Consider the following 20197-nt stretch of genomic DNA (forward strand, 5'->3'; position numbering starts at 1 on the left):
ATATGTCCCTCTCCTTTTCCTTCTCTCTCTGGGTGCTGATGGAGCTGGAGTGCAGAGTCCTCTGATCTTCATCCTATCACTTCTCCCCCTCTGGGAGTATGAATCAAGGCTATTTATGAGAAGCAGAAGGTAGGAGTTCTGGCTTCTGTAGCTGCTTCTCCTCTGAGCATGGGCATTGACAAGTCTATCCATACCCTCAGCCTGTTTCTATCTTTCCCTAGTGGACCAGAGCTCTGGAGAGGTGAGGGTTCCAGGACACATTGGTGAGGTCATCTGCCCAGAGAAGTCAGGGTGGAGTCATGGTAGCATCTGCAGCCTAGTGTCTGGAAGGTGGCGTGACCAAAGTTGAGACAAGTTGAGACAAGATGGTTAATGAACAGGAACCAGAAAGTAGGATCAGAACAGATGAGCTTAGGTAGAAGGTAGAAAAAAGCTAAGAGAACAATTTTAGGCATGTTCCTGGGGGCATACAACTATAGTAGTTTTGCTTGAGTTTGGTAGCTAGCATGAGGCTGGATGAGAATATTGTCGGAGAGAATGGTGTCAGAGTGGAGAAAGGGGCTAGAAAGTTGGATTAGGGAAGGGAGTAGCTCCCATTCTTATAAAAAAGAATTTTGTGGCTAACATTAACTGTTTACCTCCGTCCACTTGCTCCAGGGCCCATATGCAAATGCAAATTTATATTTAGTGCCAGAATCTATGTAACCTCATTGGTCTGAGCTTAGAGTCCACCTGCATATCAGATTTCAGGCTCAGGGAAACAACAACAACAACAACAACAACTAGTATAGCCACAGGCCCTTTGGAATATAACTAAAATATGCCTATTAGCTATTTACAAAATGGAGGACCTTCCAACTCATCATCTGCACTATTCTAGCCTTTAGGTCCATGATTGGCTTTTTATGTTAACTCTATTTTCAGCCACCATGTTCCAAATGCTACCATGATGCTGGCCAGACTTCTCTGGACAGATGACCTCTGGACAGTGTGTTCTGGAGCTCTGCTTCCCCAGAGCCCCACCCTACTAGGGAAAGAGAGAGGCAGGCTGGGAGTATGCACCGACCAGTCAATGCCCATGTTCAGCGGGGAAACAATTACAGAAGCCAGACCTTCCACCTTCTGCATCACACAATGACCTTGGGTCCATACTCCCACAGAGATAAATAGGAAAGCTATCAGGGGAGGGGATGGGATATGGAGATCTGGTGGTGGGAATTGTGTGCAGTTGTACCCCTCTTATTATGGTTTTGTCAATGTTTCCTTTTTATAAAAAAAAGAAAAAAAAAGAAACATGATAGCTAAGGCTTGTTTTGTTTGCTTGTGTGTTTATTTAGTGATTTTGTGAATCATGTGTGATTTCACTGCTCCCAGGCTCATTTTCAACTGAGGTGAGGTGATGGAGGGTAGGATATGGGAGGTATACATTGAAACTTCCCCCAGTGCCATGACACCCTTTTATGGTATCGGGGTTCAAACCAGTCTTGTGTAGGACAAGGCAGGTGCCCTACCTGATGATCTATCTCTCCAGCACAAGACCCCCTTCAAAAAGAGGGAATATTTGTTCATTAACATGAGAGAGGAAAGAGAAGCAAATCACTCTGGCACATGTGATACTGGGGACCGAACTCAGGGCCTCTTGCCTGAGAGTCCTAAGCTTTATGCACTGCTCCACCTCCCAGGCAGCTAAGACCCCTTTATTGAAAAGCAACAGTTTCCCACAGTTCATTTTCATTTTCACACACAAATTGAGGAAAACCCAGAAAACGTGAGACAATTGCACAAGTGCTGGATTGAAGGAGAGAAAACAGAGCAAGTGGGAAAGAAGGCTGTGGCCTTGGTGGCTGCAGAATCATATTGCCCATGTGCAGCAGACAGACCTCCTATAGCCTCTGGCCAGCCTCCAGTGGGGATGTGGGGCTTGCTGCTCTGCTCTCAGCCACCTCTCTGCACTCTGAGGCTGCCTGCCAGCTGGCAAGCTCTCATCTGCCCTCCTGTATGCTCAGCACCCTGGCCAGGAGGTGGGTGGGGAGCCATGGGAGGAGCTGGGCCCTCCCATGGGGTGACTCAGACTGTGGTGCCTAGTTCACCATGACTTGCACTTCGTGGCTGTCGCTCCAGCTCTGACACTCCACTTTGCTGCCCTTTGCCCAGGCTCTGTGGGACTACATGGGTGCCTTCCCAGCAGAAAGGACTAGGGGTCATGACAAGGGTCCCCTGGCCACCTAGCATCCCCTGCCCCCTCTCCCCAGGCTGCCCCCCTGCAGCTCCCTGAAGAGGGACAGATGTAGGGCCCAGGTCTGTGTTTTCCCAGAAGCCAGCAGAGATGGCTTCACTGCTCTCCAAGGAGGGGCTTTAAGTCAGAGTTGCCCAACACCTAACATCTAGAGTCCTCTTGAAGCTCATCACTGTCACTCTTGGCTCAGGCACCCTCTGCTGACTTCAGGGCTTGGAGGACACCAGGGGAGGGGACCCTAATCTCAGATTCCAAGTGCAGCTGGGTGAAGCCAAGTTTGCCTGGCCCTCTCTCCAGCATCATCCTCTGCAGGTCAGCATGCTTGGAAGATTCTTTTAAATTTTTTCCCTTTTATTTGATAGGACAGAGAGAAATCAAGAGGGAAACAGGAGATAGGGAGACAGAGAGACACCTGTAGCAGATTCATTGCTCATGAAGATTCCTCCTTGCAGGTGGGAATTAGAGGCTTGAACATGGGTCCTTGCACATGAAGATATGTATGCTGAACTTGGTGTGCCATTGCCCCACCCCCCAGGAAGTTTCTATGTTAGGGTCCTGGGCTAGCTGGAGGGGAGTGTCCAGGGCCATATTTTTCCCTTCTCTCTCTCTCAATCTCTCTCTCTCTCTGTCTCTCTCTCTTCTCTCTTCTCTATCTCTCTGTCAGAGCAGTGTTCCAGTCAGCTCTGGCTTATGGTTGTGCTGGAGGTTGAACCTGGGACCTTTGGAGCCTCAGGTATGGAAGTCTTTTTGCATCATCATTCTGCTGTTTCCCCGTTTTACCTTTAGTTAATAATTTTTTAAAAGAAACAAGGCTCTTGGGGGTAACACATGAAGGCTAACGACATACTTCCCAGCACTTTCTGTTTTAACATTCTCTGGTCTTATTTTCAAGACTCTGTTCAAGTGTGCTGTTTTTGTTTGTTTTTTTTTTCTGTCTTTAAATCTCATGTCCTGTTTTCACAATGTATGTCTCACCAAGCAGAACATCAAGGACAAATGTCACCATCTCCAAAGGAGTGAGCCCTGGGTCAGGGGACAGGTAACTAGCAAAATAAATCAGAGGCAAACAAGCATGAAGAAAGTCCACAACTTTTCTGTTGGTGAATTTCCTAATAAAGTCCCCCTTTGCTTCCTTCCATGCTTTGCTTGTTGGTGAATTCCTTCACAGACCCTTGACACCAGTCATATAGCACTGCCCCTAAGATAGGACAGTGGATCTTGGTGGGGAGGTGACATCTGTGGGGGAGGGACACATTGGAAGGCAGGGAGTTCAGGCAAATCCTGAGAGCAACGTCTGTGTGCTAGGGGTCAAGGGGACAAGGAAGATAGAGAAGCACAGCCACCAGGAGGCTAATGGGGCTGTCTCAGGTGACCAAGGTCAAAGTCCCCTCACTATGTATTGGGTTGTTGGAAAAGTCATGGTGTATTTTTGCATAGAAAAATACATGATGGGGAGCCATGCAGTAGCACTGTGGGTTAAGCCCACGTGGTGCAAAGCCCAAGGACTGTAAGGATCCCAGTTCGAGCCCCAGCTCTCCACCTGCAGCGGAGTCTCTTCACAAGCAGTGAAGCAGGTCTGCTGGTGTCTATCTTTCACTCCCCATTCTGTCTTCTCCTCTCTCTATTTCTGTCTCATCTGACAATGACAACAGCAATAATAACAACAACAACAGGGGCAACAAAATGGAAAAAATGGCCTCCAGGAGCATTGGATTTGTAGTGCAGGGAACCCTGGAGGCAAAAAAAAAAAAAAATTACATGATGATTTTCCTGACAGCCCAGTATTAGGAAAACTAGCAGCCAGCAGAGCTAGGACTAGTTCAGCAGCAGCAGAGCTAGGACTTTCATATGGGAGGCTCTGGGTTCAATCCCTGGCACCACATGTTCTTTGTTTCTCTTGAAAGATAAATTAGTAAATCACTCTTGAGTCAACTAGGAAAACCCTAATTGTATTCCTCTTATACCACAATCTCATTATTAAATCACTAAAAAAAAAAAAAAAAAAGAAAGAAAAGAAAGGCCAAGATGCAGTAGAGTCTGGCTTCCCCCCCACCCCACACACACACACTAGAAAGATAACATTACTGGATTTTTTTTTCTTATTTTGAAGTACAGATTTTAAAAAATATTTTATTCCCTTTTGTTGCCCTTGTTTTATTGTTGTAGTTATTATTGCTGTTGCTATTGAGGTCATCGTTGTTAGGACAGAGAGAAATGGAGAAAGAAGGCGAAGACAGAGAGGGGGAGAGAAAGATAGACACCTACAGACCTGCTTCACCACCTGTGAATCGACTCCCCTGCAAGTGAGGAGCCAGGGGCTCGAGCTGGGATCCTTTTGTCAGTCCTTGTGCTTTGTGCCACCTGCGCTTAACCCGCTGTGCTACCACTTGACTCCCACATTACTGGATTTTTATGGCTCACACCAACCATCCCCTTTCTGTTCCAGGACCCCATTGCAGCTGCTATTGTATCTCCCCTCCACCCTTATGGCTCAGGTCTCCCTTGTTTTGATCTTGACAATGACAAGTACTAGTGACATGTTGTGTAGAAGGGCACCCATTGGGGTTTGTCCTATGTTCCCCCTTGTGCTGGTGACAGGAAGACCACAGGGGCAGTGCTATTTCTCTTCAACATGTGGCCACCAGGACTTCTCACTGATGGTGATGATCTTGATTGCCCAGCCGAGGCCTGGCTATCAGGTATCTCCTTGGTGCACAGACTCCTTCTGGAGGCACTCTGTCTCCTTCAGAAGGTCACTAAGAACAGCCCATATTTAAGACGGAGCATTGACATAACATTTCTTTCAGGGTACACTGTCCACACACCTTATTTCAAATTTCTCCACTTATCTATTTTCCTTTTTAAAAATATTTTTATTAACTTTATTGAATAGAGACAGCCAGAAATCAAGAGAGGAGGGGAGATAGGGAGAGAGAAAAAGGGGAGATAGAGAGGGAGACAGAAAGAGACACCTGTAGCACACCTTCACCACTTGTGAAGCTTTCCCTCTGCAGGTGGGGACCTGGAGTTCAAACCCAGGTCCTTGCACATTGTAACATGTGCATTCAACCAGGTGTAACACCACCCAGCTGGAGACTGAGCTCAGGACATTGTGCCAGAGAATCCAGTACTTTATCCACTGTGTCATCTCCAAGGCTGCCAATTTTCCTATTTCCTATTCCCAGTCATCCTTTGCTCAAATTTTTCCTCAGAGTGAAGATACCTAATGTAAATATTTTAGTAGCTTTATTGGGAGAGTATTCAACACCATATGTATACCTTAAGTGTACAGTTCACTGTTTTTAGTTTTTTTGTGCAACCATAACCACAATCTTATCCTGGGTGTTTTGTTGTTCCTCACTTCAAGGTAACTCATGCACCCAATCCTGACTCCTCTCCCCTAAATTCTTTCCTTCAGTCTTAGGTGGATATAGATGCTTATGTGTATGTATAAATTTACCTTCTTTGGACATTCCATACAAACAGAGCCATGTCCTATGTAGTCTTATGTGCCTGGCTTTTTGAACTTAGCAGAGCATTTGTAAAATGTATTCCTGTCTGTAGTGCCGGGATAGCCTGAAGGTGCTTCTTCCCGAGCAAGTGCTCTCTGGGTTGGAGAGAACTCAACTGGAGCCAATCTAGGCTGCTGTGTGGGAGAGGGATCAGGAACTCGAGCCGAGCTAACACAAGAGATACACTCTGGAACCCTCAGAGCCAGAAAGCAATTCCAAGTGTTTTTACTCAGAAAAGCAGCTTGTATATATATACTAGCCAAGTAGGGTGGAAACAGGGTGTGACGTAGAGAGGGTGGAGCGAAAAGACTGGTGGAAATCAGGGTGACTATGGGAGGGGGTGGAGCAAAAAGACATTGTGAACCAGTGGGGATTAAACCAATGCCCTGGAGGAAGGTTGGTGCTTAGTTAACAGTGGTTTATGTAAATAGACCGCAGCTTTGAGTGGGATCAAACCAATGCCATGCAGGCATGCTGGTGCTTAGTTAAGCAGGATTAGAGACAGAAGCTGTAAGCAGGGGGAGCTGGCATACTACCCAACACTTTAATATATGGCAGAATGTAAGTCCTTTCTATGACTGATAAGATTTCACTGTAGACATCGGATATGGCACATGGTTTATCCATTCATCAATTGGTAGAGCTTTGGGTTGTTTCCACATTGGGAATATTATAATGTATGCATTTTTGTGTGAATCTATATTTCATTTCTTCATTCCCTACCCCAATCTCTTCATCTCTCTTATTCCACGCACATTCTTTCCAGCTTTATACCTAGCAGTGGAATCACTGGGTTCTATGGCAATTGTGTATTGAATAACTTGAGGGACTGCTCCAACAGTGAGCAAAATTTTCTAAAGTCATTGTACCACTTCTTCACCAACACTTGTTATTGTCTTATGAAAAAATATCTAGTCATCCTGAGTGAGTGTGACATGGTATTTTATTTGGGCATTTCCCTGGTGATTAATGATGACAAGCATCTTTTCATCTGCTTATTGATTATCTGTAGATTGTTTTTGGAGATATGTTTGTTAGAATCCTTTATCTATTTGTTTAAACCAGAGCGCTTCTCAACTCTGGCTTGTGATAGTGCTGGGGAATGAACATGGGGGTTTTGGAGTCTCAGGCATGAAAGGCCTTTATACTATCTCCCTGGCTCTTCACCCATTTTAAGTTGAATTATTTGTCCTTTAATTGTAATAGTTTTTGCAAAACCTGGTAACTAATTCTGAAAATCAACTACAAGTTTTTCTCTCATTCAACATATTTTAATTCTTTTTAAAAATTGTTAGAAAAGTCTTGGCTTATTTTTGCATAGAAAAATACATGATGGGGGATAAATACATGAATTTATTTATGAGCAAGAGAGAGAGAGAGAGAACATGTATGCACACGCAGGCCTGGCCTCCATAGTTATATAGGTTCCCCAATCTGCCAAATCTGTAGAACAGATACTAGGTTCACTTTCAGAGGTAACGCAGACAGTGCCTGAACTCACAGAGATAAAACTGGAACCTAATTCATTGCCTTCAGAGAGAGACCAGCACCAGGTAAGTCAGCCACAGGGACAACGCATAGAGCAGCAGTTTGTCAGCTTATGGAGAGAGAGAGCGAGAGAGAGCCCTTACATGATGGCAGTCTCACCTAGGCAGAGAGAGCACAAGCCATGCCACAGGTCTGGCTTATTAACACCCAAGCCCTGCCTTCTTTTCTTCTCTCTCTCTCTCTCTATATATATATATATATATATGAAATATTGACAAGACCATAGGATAAGAGTGGTACTCCTTCCCTCTCTCTCTCTCTCTCTCTCTCTCTCTCTCCCTCTCTCTCTCTCTCTATATATATATATATATATATGAAATATTGACAAGACCATAGGATAAGAGTGGTACTCCTTCCCTCTCTCTCTCTCTCTCTCTCTCTCTCTCTCTCTCTCCCTCTCTCTCTCTCTCTCTATATATATATATATATATGAAATATTGACAAGACCATAGGATAAGAGTGGTACATGTCCACACAATTCCCACCACCAGAACTCCCTGTCCTACCTCCTCTCTTGATGGCTTTCCTATTCTTTATCCCTCTGGGAGTATGGACCCAGGATCATCATGGGGTGCAGAAGGTGGAAGGTCTGGCTGCTGTAATTGCTTCCCCACTGAACATGGGCATTGGCAGGTCAATCCATATTCCCAGCCTGTCTCGAGAGAGAGACTTATGCCTGAGGCTCTGAGGTCTCAGGTTCAGTCTTCAGCACCACCATAAGCCAGAGCTGAGTAGTGCTCTGGTAATAAATAAATAAATAAATAAAACAATAATAAACAAAATAAAGTAATAAAAAGAAAAAGGAAAAGAAAAAAGTTTGCTAGCTTTAGGTGAATTTGCTAGAAATCATCTTGTTAATCATGGGTCATGTGTCTTAGTCCAAGTCCAAACCCTGCCCACCCACTGTGGAATGATCTGGACACTGGGTTGTTCTCAGTGTCTGCTAAAGGCCTCCTATGTTCCAAGAGCTCTGCTCAGTGCTAAGATGGAGCTCCCTGCCTCAAGAATTCCAGAAAGGGGTTGGGGGGGGAGGTCACAGAGGACAAAGGGATTAAAGGAAAACAAACAACATATAATCACACAAGCTATGGCCTATTCCTGGAATAAGAGTCACCCTGGTACTGAGTAGGAGGGAAGTGATCCAGGACTGGAGAACAGTATGTGCAAAGGTAGGGAACTGCTGGTAGATCAGAAATGAGTGAACATAATGGAAAGTAGTATGAAATGAGGCTGAGGAGTTACAGATAGGTAGGGGCTAGTGAGCAGGGACATAGGCAGAGCAAGCTGGTGGCAGTGACAGTGGTCACAGGGACAGAGTGTGGCAGTCTGGGCTAGGAAGCTCTTGGGGTAGGTTGTCAGAGCTTGCCAAAATTTGCATCAGAAAAATGTATGCCTGCAAGACTTTATTTGGCAGTGCCAGTGGCTACCAGAACAAAACTCTTCACTCAGCCCAACCCAAACCAAGACCTCAGGATCTTGTCTCAGTAGGATTTCTAGGCCACTGGCTCTGTTACCACCGAGCCTGCACCCACAAGCATATCATGGGGCCACACACCACTTCAGTTGCTTGGCATTGTCACAGCCTTGTTGGGAAGGCCACCTTCATGCCACCAGGTGGAGGAGGCAGTGTGAGGTGTGGAGGAACCTGATTGCCAGTGGGAGCTACAGAGGACTCAGGAAGGCAGGTGGATCCAAGGGCAGGGGCTTCATATCTCTATTCCTCCCCACCTTCTGCTACTTTCCAGATAAGAACGCTCGGTCCCAGAAAATTTTATTTATTTAGGTATGTGTGTGCGCGAGTGCATAAGAGAGGACACTCAGGGGTCCACCTAACCTGAAGTCTCAGGCATGCAAGTTGTATTCTCCACACACAACCATCTATCTCCCTGGCCCTGGTCTGGTAATTTTTTTAAATTTTATTTATTTATTATTGGATAGAGACAGAGAGAAATTGGGGGGGGGTGATAGGGAAAGACACCTGTAGCCCTGCTTCACCACTCATGAAGCTTTCCCCCTGCAGGTGGGGATCAGGGACTTGAACCTGAGTCCTTATGCACTGTAATGTGTGCACTTAACCAGGTGCACTAACGCCTGGTCATCTGGTATGGTAATTCTTAGCTGCATACCTAGAAGTCACAATTTTCAGCCCAGACATCATGAAGACTATGCCCATAGCCCAGGAGGGGAGGTTGTACAACGGATAAAGTGTTGGACTCTCAAATGTGAGAGTTGTATCCCCAGCACTGCATATGCCAGAGTGATGCTCTGCTTCTCTCTCCTTCTCTCTTGTTAATAAATATAAGAAAAAGCTCCCCTGATTTGAGATCTCTGGCACCAGTGCACAGGGCATGGGGTCCAGGGGGCTGAGGGGTCATGGTAGAGTGGCGACTGGCCACAGGGAAGTAGTGTACAGTCATGGTGATGGTGACCCTGACAGCCACACTTTGGGAACGTGGACTTGGCCCAGCAGGGCGCATGAATCAGGACCCCACACTCAGGGCAAACACAGGGTTCCTCCAGCAGGCTAATGGAGCCCCACCCAGCTTCACACACACACCCTACACTCTGAACACTGCAAAGCAAAGCTTAATCCTCAAGCTGGGATGCAGGAAGCAGAGGTCTGGATTAAGCTACACCCCACATTTGAGTCTATTCCTTTTTTTTTTCCTCTCCTGGTTACACAGATTTCCTGGGCGGGGAGTCCTGGGGCCTAGGGGGCAGGCCTGTCATTAAATGGCAACCCTTTTAGCTGATGCTCATTCCTGGACACCTGCCTGGATGAGGCAAGGAGAAAGGTAATTTCTTCCTTCTCATCTCCTGCACCCTCCCCCCCACCAGCTTTGTCTTTTTCTTGGGGAAAATGCTTTCAGGAGAAGCAGTGTTCTCTCTGTGGTGGCTCATCCACCTCCCCACCTTCTCCTCCGGTTTGCTGGGCTGGGTGCCTGGGGGTGGGGGTATGGGGAGGCAAGGCCCCACCTGGGCCCAGGAGGAGGGATTGAGGAGTCCCCTGAGCTGGGTAAAAAACCAAACCTGGTTTTGTGCCCCTGAGTTAGAAATCAGCATCTAGCATTTGTCTGTGGATGGACCCTCAGGGTGTGCCCTTCCCTTGGCTGTAGCACAGTTCACTGACCTGCATCTTGCTAGAGGACACTTAGGTAACTCTGAGGTTTCTCCATGACACACACTAGGATGAATATTCTTACTCATGGATGCCCAGAAATGCTGTGATCTCTGTAAGCCCCTGAATGTGACCCTGCCATGGCACAGAGAAATTTGCTTCAAGACTTTTGCTAGAAGTAGACAAATGACACTATACCCCACTCCCTACCCCTTCCACCCCAGATGACAATGTATGATGCTCTTCTTGAAGCCACCTCTGCTCTGGAGCTCAACAGCACCAGAGGGGGTGCAGTACCTATGGTGCTTGTCTGTTCTGGAAAGGGGATCTGTTGGGCATGCAAACACTGCAATGTTTGCCTGGGAGTGTCACCAGCTGGGAAGGCTGAGGAGGCTGAGGAGGCTGGGAGGCTGGGAGCCCACCAGTGGCATTCCTTTTCTGTTTGTTGGCCCTCACTATTGATGTGTTTGTCATTTGCTCAGAGGAACATCTAGGTGACTAGGTTAGGGGACTGAGAAGACATCCACTTCTGTGTCCTTGGAGGTGATATAGCACTGGACTTGCAAGCATGAGGTCCTGAGTTCAGTATCCAACAAGGCATATTCCAGAGTACCTTTCTCTTTTTAAATAAACAAATCTTTCATTAAAAAGGCTATTTTGGGCGGGGTAGATAGCATAATAGTTCTGCAAACAGACTTTCTTGTCGGAAGCACCACAGGTCCCAGGTTCAACCCCCAGAACCACCAGAAGTCAGAGCTGAGCAGTGCTCTTGAGAAAATAAAGGAAGGAAGGGAGGTAGAGAGGGAAAGAAATTAAAAATGGCATTTCACTGGCCTCCCAGGGTTAGATTCCCGCTGCTCTTCCACACGATTACAGTAGCGTGGGCACCGTGGCCTCCGGTCCCCAGGACCTGTGGGTGCTCCTCCCAAGCCCACTGCAACCTTCTTCCTCTTCCTCCAGGCACCATGAGCAAAATCAGCGAAACTGTGCAGAGAGCCCGGACGGCCTTCAACTCAGGCAAGACCCGCCCCCTGCAGTTCCGCGTCCAGCAGCTGGAGGCGTTGCGGCGCTTGATCACCGAGCGCGAGAAAGACATCGCAGCTGCGCTGTGCGCTGACCTCCACAAGGTGCCCCTCCTTCAACTTCTAGAATCTGGGCTATAGGCCTGCCAAGGCACACATGTCCTGCCTAGTGTACTATTTCTTCGGTCCTATACCCACTTCTTCAAGGTGGTTTTCTTGGGGTTCTGTGGTGGGTTTAGTACTGTGTCATCTGTAAGGGTCCTCTCAGCTCCCAACTCACAAAGGACCCTCTGTGACAGCCTGGAGACCTCACTGATCCTCTGTCCTGGGCACCCCATAAATGGCCCTTTGTAGCAGCCCTAGTCACCTAGGCAGCCCAACATTCCAGGTTATCTGTAAAATGACTTCTAGGGGCCTGGGGGTGCCACCCCTGACTGAGAGCACATTTTACAATGTGCAAGGATCCAGGTTAAGCCACTAGTCCCCACCTGCAGGGGAGAAACTTTACAAGTAGTGAAGCAGTGCTGCAGGTGTCTTTCTTTTCCCCTCTTATTCTCCTTTCCCGCTCAATTTTTCTCCGTCCTCTCAAATAAGGAAAAAAGAAAAAAGTATTAATAAATAAATAGGAGGCTGAGTGCTGGTGCACCTGCTTAAGTGCACACAATACCAGGCTCAAGGACCTGGGTTCAAGCCCCTATTTCCCATCTGCATGGGGGAGCTTCACGAGTGGTGAAGCAAGTACTGCAGGTAACTCTCTTCCTCTCTCTCCTCCCATCCCTCTCAGTTTCTCTGTCCTACTAAATAAAGGGGGGGGGGGAGACTGGCAGGAGTGTTGGGTTATTAATAAACAAACAAACACCCCCAGCAGCTCAGAACCACAGATCACATGTCTGTTCTGTAGGTTGGAAGACTGAGGTGGGGGGCCTTCAGGGTCAGATATCTAGGGTGCAGGGAGCAGCCAGTGGGGCCCAGCCCTGGGAACCTTTACCTCAGGGCTCTGACAGAGTAGCTTGGCTAAGTTGGGGAGCTCACACAGCACCTCCCACAGAATGAGTGGAACTCCCACTATGAGGAGGTGGAGTATGTCAAGGAAGAGATTGACTACATGATAGAGAAGTTGCCTGAGTGGATGGAGGATGAACCAGTGGAGAAGACCTCCCGGACCCAGCAGGATGAGTCCTTTATCCACTCGGAGCCCCTTGGCGTGGCCCTCATCATTGGCACCTGGAACTACCCCTTCAACCTCACCATCCAGCCCATGGTGGGCGCCATTGCTGCAGGTACAGGGCTCTGGCCTTGTTGCCCACCAGGAAGTGGAGGAGGCAGGCCAGTCTGATGGCTCTGCCTTTCCTGGGGACTGTGGTCTCTATAGCCAGTACTCTTGTACCCAAGGCCCAGCCTATCCCTCTGCCAGCTAAGATGTGGAGAGAAGGGGAAGAAAGGGGAGGGTCCTCATACCAGGAGGGGTCAGTACCTCCTCCCCTTCCTCCTCCTACTCTCCTGGAGGAGGAAGTCTGGAGGGTCAAGTGGTAGGATTTCTATAGATGTGCCATGTATACACAGCCCTGTCCATGCACCCAGGACTCAGAGGTCAGAGGGTGCTCCCAGCAGGGTCACTGGCCTAGGGTGGGGCAACCTGGGCATTACCTTGCCTTTCTCCCCTTGTTCCACAGGTAATGCTGTGGTGCTCAAGCCCTCAGAGCTGAGTGAGAACATGGCACAGCTGCTGGTCACCATCATCCCTCAGTACCTGGACAAGGTGCATCCTTGGAAGGCTGGGGGGGCAGTGACTCCTTGCGGCTTGGGGCCATGAATGCTCTCTCCTTGGGGGAGCCCCAGAGTCAGGAGGGGGGTCTTCCAGGGTGAGGAGTGGCCAGGCCTTGCTGAGTCTTCATTCTCTGCCCACCACAAAAGGATCTGTATCCCGTGATCAATGGCGGGGTCCCAGAGACAACAGAGCTGCTAAAGGAGAGGTTTGACCACATCCTGTACACAGGCAGCACGGGTGTGGGCAAGGTGATTATGACGGCTGCCGCCAAGCACCTGACACCCGTCACCCTGGAGCTGGGAGGCAAGAGCCCCTGCTATGTGGATAAGGACTGTGACCTAGACACTGCTTGCAGGTGAGGGGATAGGCAAGCAACATTGCTATCATTCCTATCCTCATAGGCGGGGATTTGAGTAAAGGACAGGGGTCCCCAGCAGCCATGATGTTTGGCTGTGCAGAATCAGGGGTGTGACCAGAGATGCCCAAAGACTGGCATTCTAGCCATCCCTCCAGTACCCCCACTGCCGAGGTGACTCAGTGGTGCCAGGGCATCCTCTCCTACCTGTAATCATTCTACATTACTCTGCTCAGCCTGGGCTCCAGGGGCCTGTGGGACATGGAGGGAGCCCTTGGTGGCCTCTGGATTAAGCTCCTCAAGCCTGGTGGATTTCGATAGAAACTTGCTCCTGAGGCCTGGGCCCTCAGCTTATACTCCTCTTTGCAGGCGCATCGCCTGGGGGAAGTTCATGAATAGTGGTCAGACCTGTGTGGCCCCCGATTACATCCTCTGTGAGCCCTCCATCCAGGGCCAGGTGGTGGAGAAGCTCAAGAAGTCCCTGAAAGTGAGTCCTGTGCCCTGAGGGTAGGGGTGGGTGTTTGACACCTGACTGCTAGCACATAGCTGATGCAAAGTCCTGTCTCCTGCTTCAAAGAGCTCCAAAGGTTGCACATTCACTAGAGGCAATTTGGAAAAAATTTAAAGGCCAAAAGAAGTAGGAAGAAGTCTCCATCCAGAATCCTCGTGCTGGGTTTCCTTGTGTTTTCTTTATTTATTTGCATATTTATTTCTATTTAATTTTTCTCTTAGATTCATTATTTATTTTTATTGCCTCAAGATTATCACTGGGACTCAGTGCCAGCAAATCCACAGCTCCTGAAAGTGATTTTATCCCTTCCTCCAGTTCCTTTCTATTTTATTAGATAGGGCAGAGAGTAATTGACAGAGGAGAGGAAGATAAAGAGGGAGAGAGAAAGATAGACACCTGCCTACCGGCTCCACTGCCCCCATTCAGGTAGGGAGTGGGGACTTAAACTTGGGTCCTTATGCTTTCTAATGTGTGTGCTCAATGCCACCACCCAGCCCCCAGATTTATTTATTTATGAGATAATGGAGGAGAGAGAGAAAAACCAGAGTTTCACTCTGGCACATGTGATGCTGGGGGTTGAACTGGGGACCTCATTCATGAGGTTCTATTGTTTTATTCACTGCACCATCTCTTGGGTCGCAATTTATTTTTAAATAGATTTTATTTTATTTCATTTTTATTAGTGAGAGAGGGGAGAGAGGAGTGGGGAGAGGGAAGAGGAGAAGGAGAGAGAGAGAGACAGAGAGGGAAGGAGAGAGAGAGAGAGAGAGAAGCAAAGCATCACTCTGGTATATGCTGGGGATTGAACTCAGGACATCATGCTTGAAAGTCCAGTGATTTATCCACAATGACACTTCCTTGGTTGTTATTTATTTATTTGATCATCACTATGGTTTTACTATTTCAGGCTGACTTCTTCAGACAGGAAGAGAGAAATGGGAAAAAAGTGGGGAAGAGGGGAGAGAGGGAGAGACACCACAGCACAGAAGCTGTGGGGACTAGGCTTGAACCTGTGTTGCATGATGGGTAAAGCAGGTGCCCTTCCAGGTGGGCTATCCCATGTCTGCCTACCATGAGCAACCAGCCTGGCCCCCAGGCCTGCCCACACAGTTGAGTCACTGCCCTCCCACAGGGCCCAGCTGTCTCTAGCCTCACTGCTCCACTGTCCACTGGTGGCTGTGTGCACCCCAGCTAGTGTCCCTTCCTGAAATCCTGCTTGTGCCTACAGGAATTCTATGGGGATGACCCCCAGAAGTCTCATGATTATGGAAGGATCATTAGCCCTCGGCACTTCCAGAGAGTGATGGGCCTGATCAAGGGCCAGAACATTGCCCACGGGGGCACTGGGGATGAAGCTGAGCGCTATGTAGGTGCGTGCTCAGGGTCCCCAAAAGCTAGTGGCATGTAGGCCCCGATACCTGATGGGGAGAATGTAGGAAGGCACCTCTGAGCAGAAGGAGAGCCCCTTCCCAACACAGAAGCCCCTTTCCCCCAAAAGGCTGAGAGCCCCACTCCTGTGTCCCTCCATTCCCCATCAGCAGGACTTGTGGACTGCAGAAGCCCCAGGAGCCCCAATTATGGGCATGGGGATGGGGGGGGGGTCCAGTACTTGGTTTTGTGGTCTCCAGTTGGACCTCCACTTGGCTTTCTGTGTCTTAGGGAGAATGAGGGGCTCCAGCAGGGCGGTGAGGTACCATGGGGGTATAGTGCATATCTCTGTGGTGAGGAGCCTGAATTCAGAATCACCCCCAAACCAGCCAGGAAGGAGCAGGACCCCTCAATCCTGTGGAGGCATTGCAGGAGGCAACAGAGGCCTGGGAGGGCAGGGGTGGGGAGGCTCCTGTTCCTCTGACCCCTGTGTCCCTGTACAGCCCCCACCATCCTGATGGATGTGGACCCGCAGTCCCAGGTGATGCAGGAGGAGATCTTTGGACCAGTACTGCCCATCGTGTGTGTGTGTGGCCTGGAGGAGGCCATCAGCTTCATCAACCAGCGTGAGAAGCCACTGGCGCTCTACGTCTTCTCCTCCAATGATAAGGTGGGCTGGTGCCACTGTTGTCCCCACCCCTAAGCTCAGGCCGCCCAGTCCTATGGTTGTGACCTTGTGCAGGGAACAACTCCTTCCACAGTGACACCCACTCACAGAAGTGAATGGGGGCTCCTTTATGCTTTGATTTTTAAATTTTTATTTATTTTAATGAGAGAGATACAGAGGGAAAGATACAGAGAGACCAGAGCACTGCTCAGCTCTGACTTATGATGGTGCTGGGGACTGAACCTGGAACTTCAGAGTCTCAGGCATGAGAGCCATTTATAGCACCATTATTTTATTTTTCCCAACCCTTTTAAAGATCATATTCTGTACTTTTAATTTTTGTTTATTATTTGATTTGATAGGACAGAGAAATTAAGAGTAGAGGGAGAGATAGGGAGAAAGACACCTCTAGCATAGTTTCACTGCTCATGAAGCTTTGCCCCTACAGGTGGGGACCGGGGACTTAAACCTGGGTTCTTGTCCATTGTAATACGTGCTCTACCAGGTGCACCTCCACACGCTTTGTTATTCCCTTATTCCCCCCCCCAAACCAGATCTCTAGTACCACCTTGTTGCTATGGGACATATGCAGACCTAGTGGGGTGTCCCGGCAAGCTGGGCAGAGAGACTGAGGCCGAGGTGAACTCTTGCAGGTGATTAAGAAGATGATCTCAGAGACATCCAGTGGAGGGGTAACTGCCAACGATGTGATTGTTCACATCACCGTGCACTCCTTGCCCTTCGGGGGTGTGGGTGAGTCTGGGGGCAGGGATTGTCTGTATTCCTACCTCCTCCATGTGCCTCCCACCTTAATACACCCTGCCCTGGGGATTCAGGAGGGTTCTGGGGTCCCTGAGTGGGCCTGGCGGTCTAGGTGCATCTGCATCTAGGCCAAGGGCATAGGACTCACACAGGTGCTAGAGTGCTAGGCTGCCCCCCCCCCCCCATACTATCCCAGGCCTGGGTGTCCCCAGGCACAGGGGAGAGTCCTGAGGGTGCCTGGAGGGCTGCAGGCCTACCTGGAGTGCTGAGTGGTGCCAGGATAGCCTGAGGGTGCTTCTTCCAGAGCAAGTGCTCTCTGGGTTGGAGAGAACTCGACTGGAGCCAACCTAAGCTGCTGCGTGGGAGAGGGATCAGGAACTTGTGCCGGGCTAGAATCACAAGAGAGAGACTCTGGGACTCTCTGAGTGGGAAAGCAATTCCATATGTGTTTAATCAGAAGAGCAGCTGTATTTATACTCGCCAAGAAGGAAATAGTGGGGTGGAAACAGGATGTGACGTAAGAGGGTGGAGCAAAAAGAGAGTACAAACTAGTGGTGGAAACAGGGTGTGACAAGGAAAGGGGGCGGAGCAAAAAGAGAGTGCGAACCAGTGGGGATTAAAGCAGTGCCCTGTAGGCAGGGAGGTTCCCAGGTAAAACAGTGATTATGTAAATAAACCACAGTGTTAAGCAGGGGGGAGCTGGCGCACTGCCCAACAGAGTGGCTCCTCCTGTAGGGCACAGTGGCATGGGCGCCTACCATGGCAAGAAGAGCTTCGAGACCTTCTCCCACCGCCGCTCCTGCCTGGTGAGACCCTTGACCAATGATGGCGCCCTCAAGGCCAGGTATCCACCCAGTGCCACCAAGGTGAGCTGAAGGCCAGCAGGGGACTGGCAGGGGGAGTGGGCTGGAGGTGGGGGTACAAGGAGGGGGCCTCACCCCTTAATGTCTTACACAGCCTACCTACTGCTGAGGGCCTGGCCTGGCCCACCCCAGCCCCTGGAAGAACTACTCCCCACCTCCTTCCTGCTCTCTTCCAGTGGTTCTCAGGTGATAGCCCTTCACATGATTCTAGCCCCAGTGCCAAATACAATAAAATTCTCCAACTGGACATGTGTGCATGCACCTGTGCTTCCTCTGCCTCCCTCACCCCACAGTCCTCTCTAGTCCAGGCCCTTGCCCTCCTTGTGGGCACCCCAACAGGCACAACCCCCCCACCCCAAAGCCTCACACCCATGTGGAGTCTTTTGTGCAAGAAGTGCCGGTGTTGGGGAGACACCTGTCTCTCTGGATGTTGAGGTGGCAGCTCCATTTCTGCTGTGTCCAGCAGAGGGGTGGGAGGTATGGACTGAGGGTAAGGAGCCCTAAGGAGCTGCACAGAAGGGAACACACATCCTGGCTTGGGGATGCCAGGGTGCTGCTCTGGGGGCAGATGGATAAGAAACCAGCCCAGTCCTAGGTCCCAGGGTGCCCTGAAGTCTTTGGCCAGGCTATCCTCAGACCTAGGAGTCTGGCTGAATGGCAGGGGACCTGGGCAGCCTCAGAGAGGGAAGTCTGAAGTGGGGTGGGGGGAGTGGTGGTGGCCAGAGCAGGGTTCCAGATCTAACCTGGACTGGCAGATACAGGGGGCTGATGATTTTATTTATTACACATAAATAAAATTTGACATAAAGCAGAAAGGTGAGAGAGACAGAGAGAGAGAGAGAACAAGAGCACCAATATGGTACATGCAGTGCGGGTGATGGAACTGGGAACCTCAAGCATCAAAGTCAGATGTTCTTCCAGTTAAACCATTTCCCCAACCCTCCTCTCTCTCTCTCTCTCTCTCTCTCTCTCTTTCTCCCTCCCTCTCAAAACTTATTTGAGGGGCTGGAGAAATAGCTCCTGTAGGACATGTGACCCAGGTTTGAACCCCTGCACCACACAGGGATGCCAAGGCACCCGAGGAAGCTTTGGTGCTTTATCCAAGTTGTTGATCCAAGTTGAGAGCAAGGTCCTATGGGGGGCCCACAAAGGGGTCTATTTTGTTTTTCCTGATAGAGATGACTGGTAACAATGGAGAGAGGGATTTATTCGAGGTCTAGGTCCATCATGTCTGTTTGGGAATCTCAGGACTCCCCGAATAGGGCCCCAGCTGATGGGGTGGCCTGATAGTGACTGAAGAGTCATCATTAAAGAATGCCAGTCTCTTGCCCTTATTCAGCTTTTGCAGTCCTTGCTTTGCTAAGGTTAGCTTTGGAGTGAGAGAACTGTAATAGGAAGTAGGTGAGGAGGGTATTTAAGTCTAATTAGATACTATTTTATTATGAACTTTATACTGACTCTCTGCAGACTATTGTGTACTTTTGCTTTCAGGTATATATTTTGCCCTAGTCTATGGATACATGTGAACATATGCTCTATCTCAGGGGACCTGGTCTATATCTAGGTTTTCGGACTTTGTTAAGAAGTGAACTACCTAGAATGGAATTAGAGAATACTATAAAAGGAAGGGTCTCACCCGAGCGAGTAATGAAGCTGAAGGGTTGTCATTCCACACCTGAAGTCTCTGGACACAGTCTGAAGTGAAGCATGCTGAGGTGGTACATGTTGCGTTGATTAGGTTGGGATCAGCAGATGCAATATTATTTGGTATGAATTGAGAGAAGCATGCAGGAAAGTGCACCCCACCCTAAAGTTCCAGGACTGGGGAAAATACAGGCTTTATAGTGGAAATGTGAGGTTCCTGCTGTCTTAGGGTTTAAGAAGACAATAGATAGTTATTGCTATAATCACATTATTTGGCAATTGGGTTAACTTTGAAAAATCCATTTGTTAGGATTTGCTGTATAATATGCAGCATTACCATAATTTATGCCCTTTGACATTATTTGTATATAGCTGTGTCACCGGTTGCTTCTGTTCTCCCTGGTCTAAGCTTTTAAGAGAGTCAACATATCAAAGACTCAGCCTATGTATTAAAATGACTCAGTCTGTGTTTTAAAAAGTTTGAGATGTTCAATCAATTTTCCCCTCTCATATTAATTAAATGGTGATTTATATGACTACAAATTAATAAGAGTGTACATAAACACCATTCCCACTACCAAAAGACTGTGTCCCATTCCACCCCACCCCCTTCCCACTGCCCTGGGAAGCTGAATGTTCACCCTCATCCTCTCCCCAGGGTTTTTACTTTGGTGCCCTACTCCAGCCCCCAGCTTTTTATAGGTATTTTATTTTATTTTTATTAATTTTTAATATTTATTTATTCCCTTTTGTTGCCCTTGTTTTATTGTTGTAGTTATTATTGTTGTTATTGATGCCATCATTGTTGGATAGGACAGAGAGA

The 20197-nt window shown here is 48.6% G+C and overlaps 1 protein-coding gene across 1 annotated transcript; it reads left to right on the forward strand.

The window, feature by feature from the left end:
• The first annotated feature begins 9980 nt into the window (after positions 1–9980).
• On the forward strand, positions 9981–17977 carry ALDH3A1 (aldehyde dehydrogenase 3 family member A1). Its single transcript, XM_007526172.3, has 11 exons — positions 9981–10091; positions 11375–11541; positions 12485–12716; positions 13110–13195; positions 13351–13559; positions 13929–14046; positions 15299–15440; positions 15942–16108; positions 16759–16858; positions 17603–17733; positions 17825–17977. The coding sequence occupies exons 2-11, from the start codon at positions 11380–11382 to the stop codon at positions 17837–17839; spliced, it is 1362 nt and encodes a 453-aa protein (XP_007526234.3). The 5' UTR covers positions 9981–10091; positions 11375–11379; the 3' UTR covers positions 17840–17977.
• Positions 17978–20197: the final 2220 nt, after the last annotated feature.

This window comes from Erinaceus europaeus, chromosome 12 (assembly GCF_950295315.1).
Source record: "Erinaceus europaeus chromosome 12, mEriEur2.1, whole genome shotgun sequence".
In the NCBI taxonomy this organism is placed as follows: domain Eukaryota; kingdom Metazoa; phylum Chordata; class Mammalia; order Eulipotyphla; family Erinaceidae; genus Erinaceus; species Erinaceus europaeus.

Coding starts and splice junctions, on each gene's coding strand:
- ALDH3A1 (XM_007526172.3), top strand. CDS start 11,380: ATGAGCAAAATCAGCGAAACTGTGCAGAGAGCCCGGACGGCCTTCAAC. Junction 13,560..13,928: donor GACCTAGACACTGCTTGCAG/GTGAGGGGATAG, acceptor TCCTCTTTGCAG/GCGCATCGCCTGGGGGAAGT. Junction 16,109..16,758: donor TCTTCTCCTCCAATGATAAG/GTGGGCTGGTGC, acceptor GAACTCTTGCAG/GTGATTAAGAAGATGATCTC.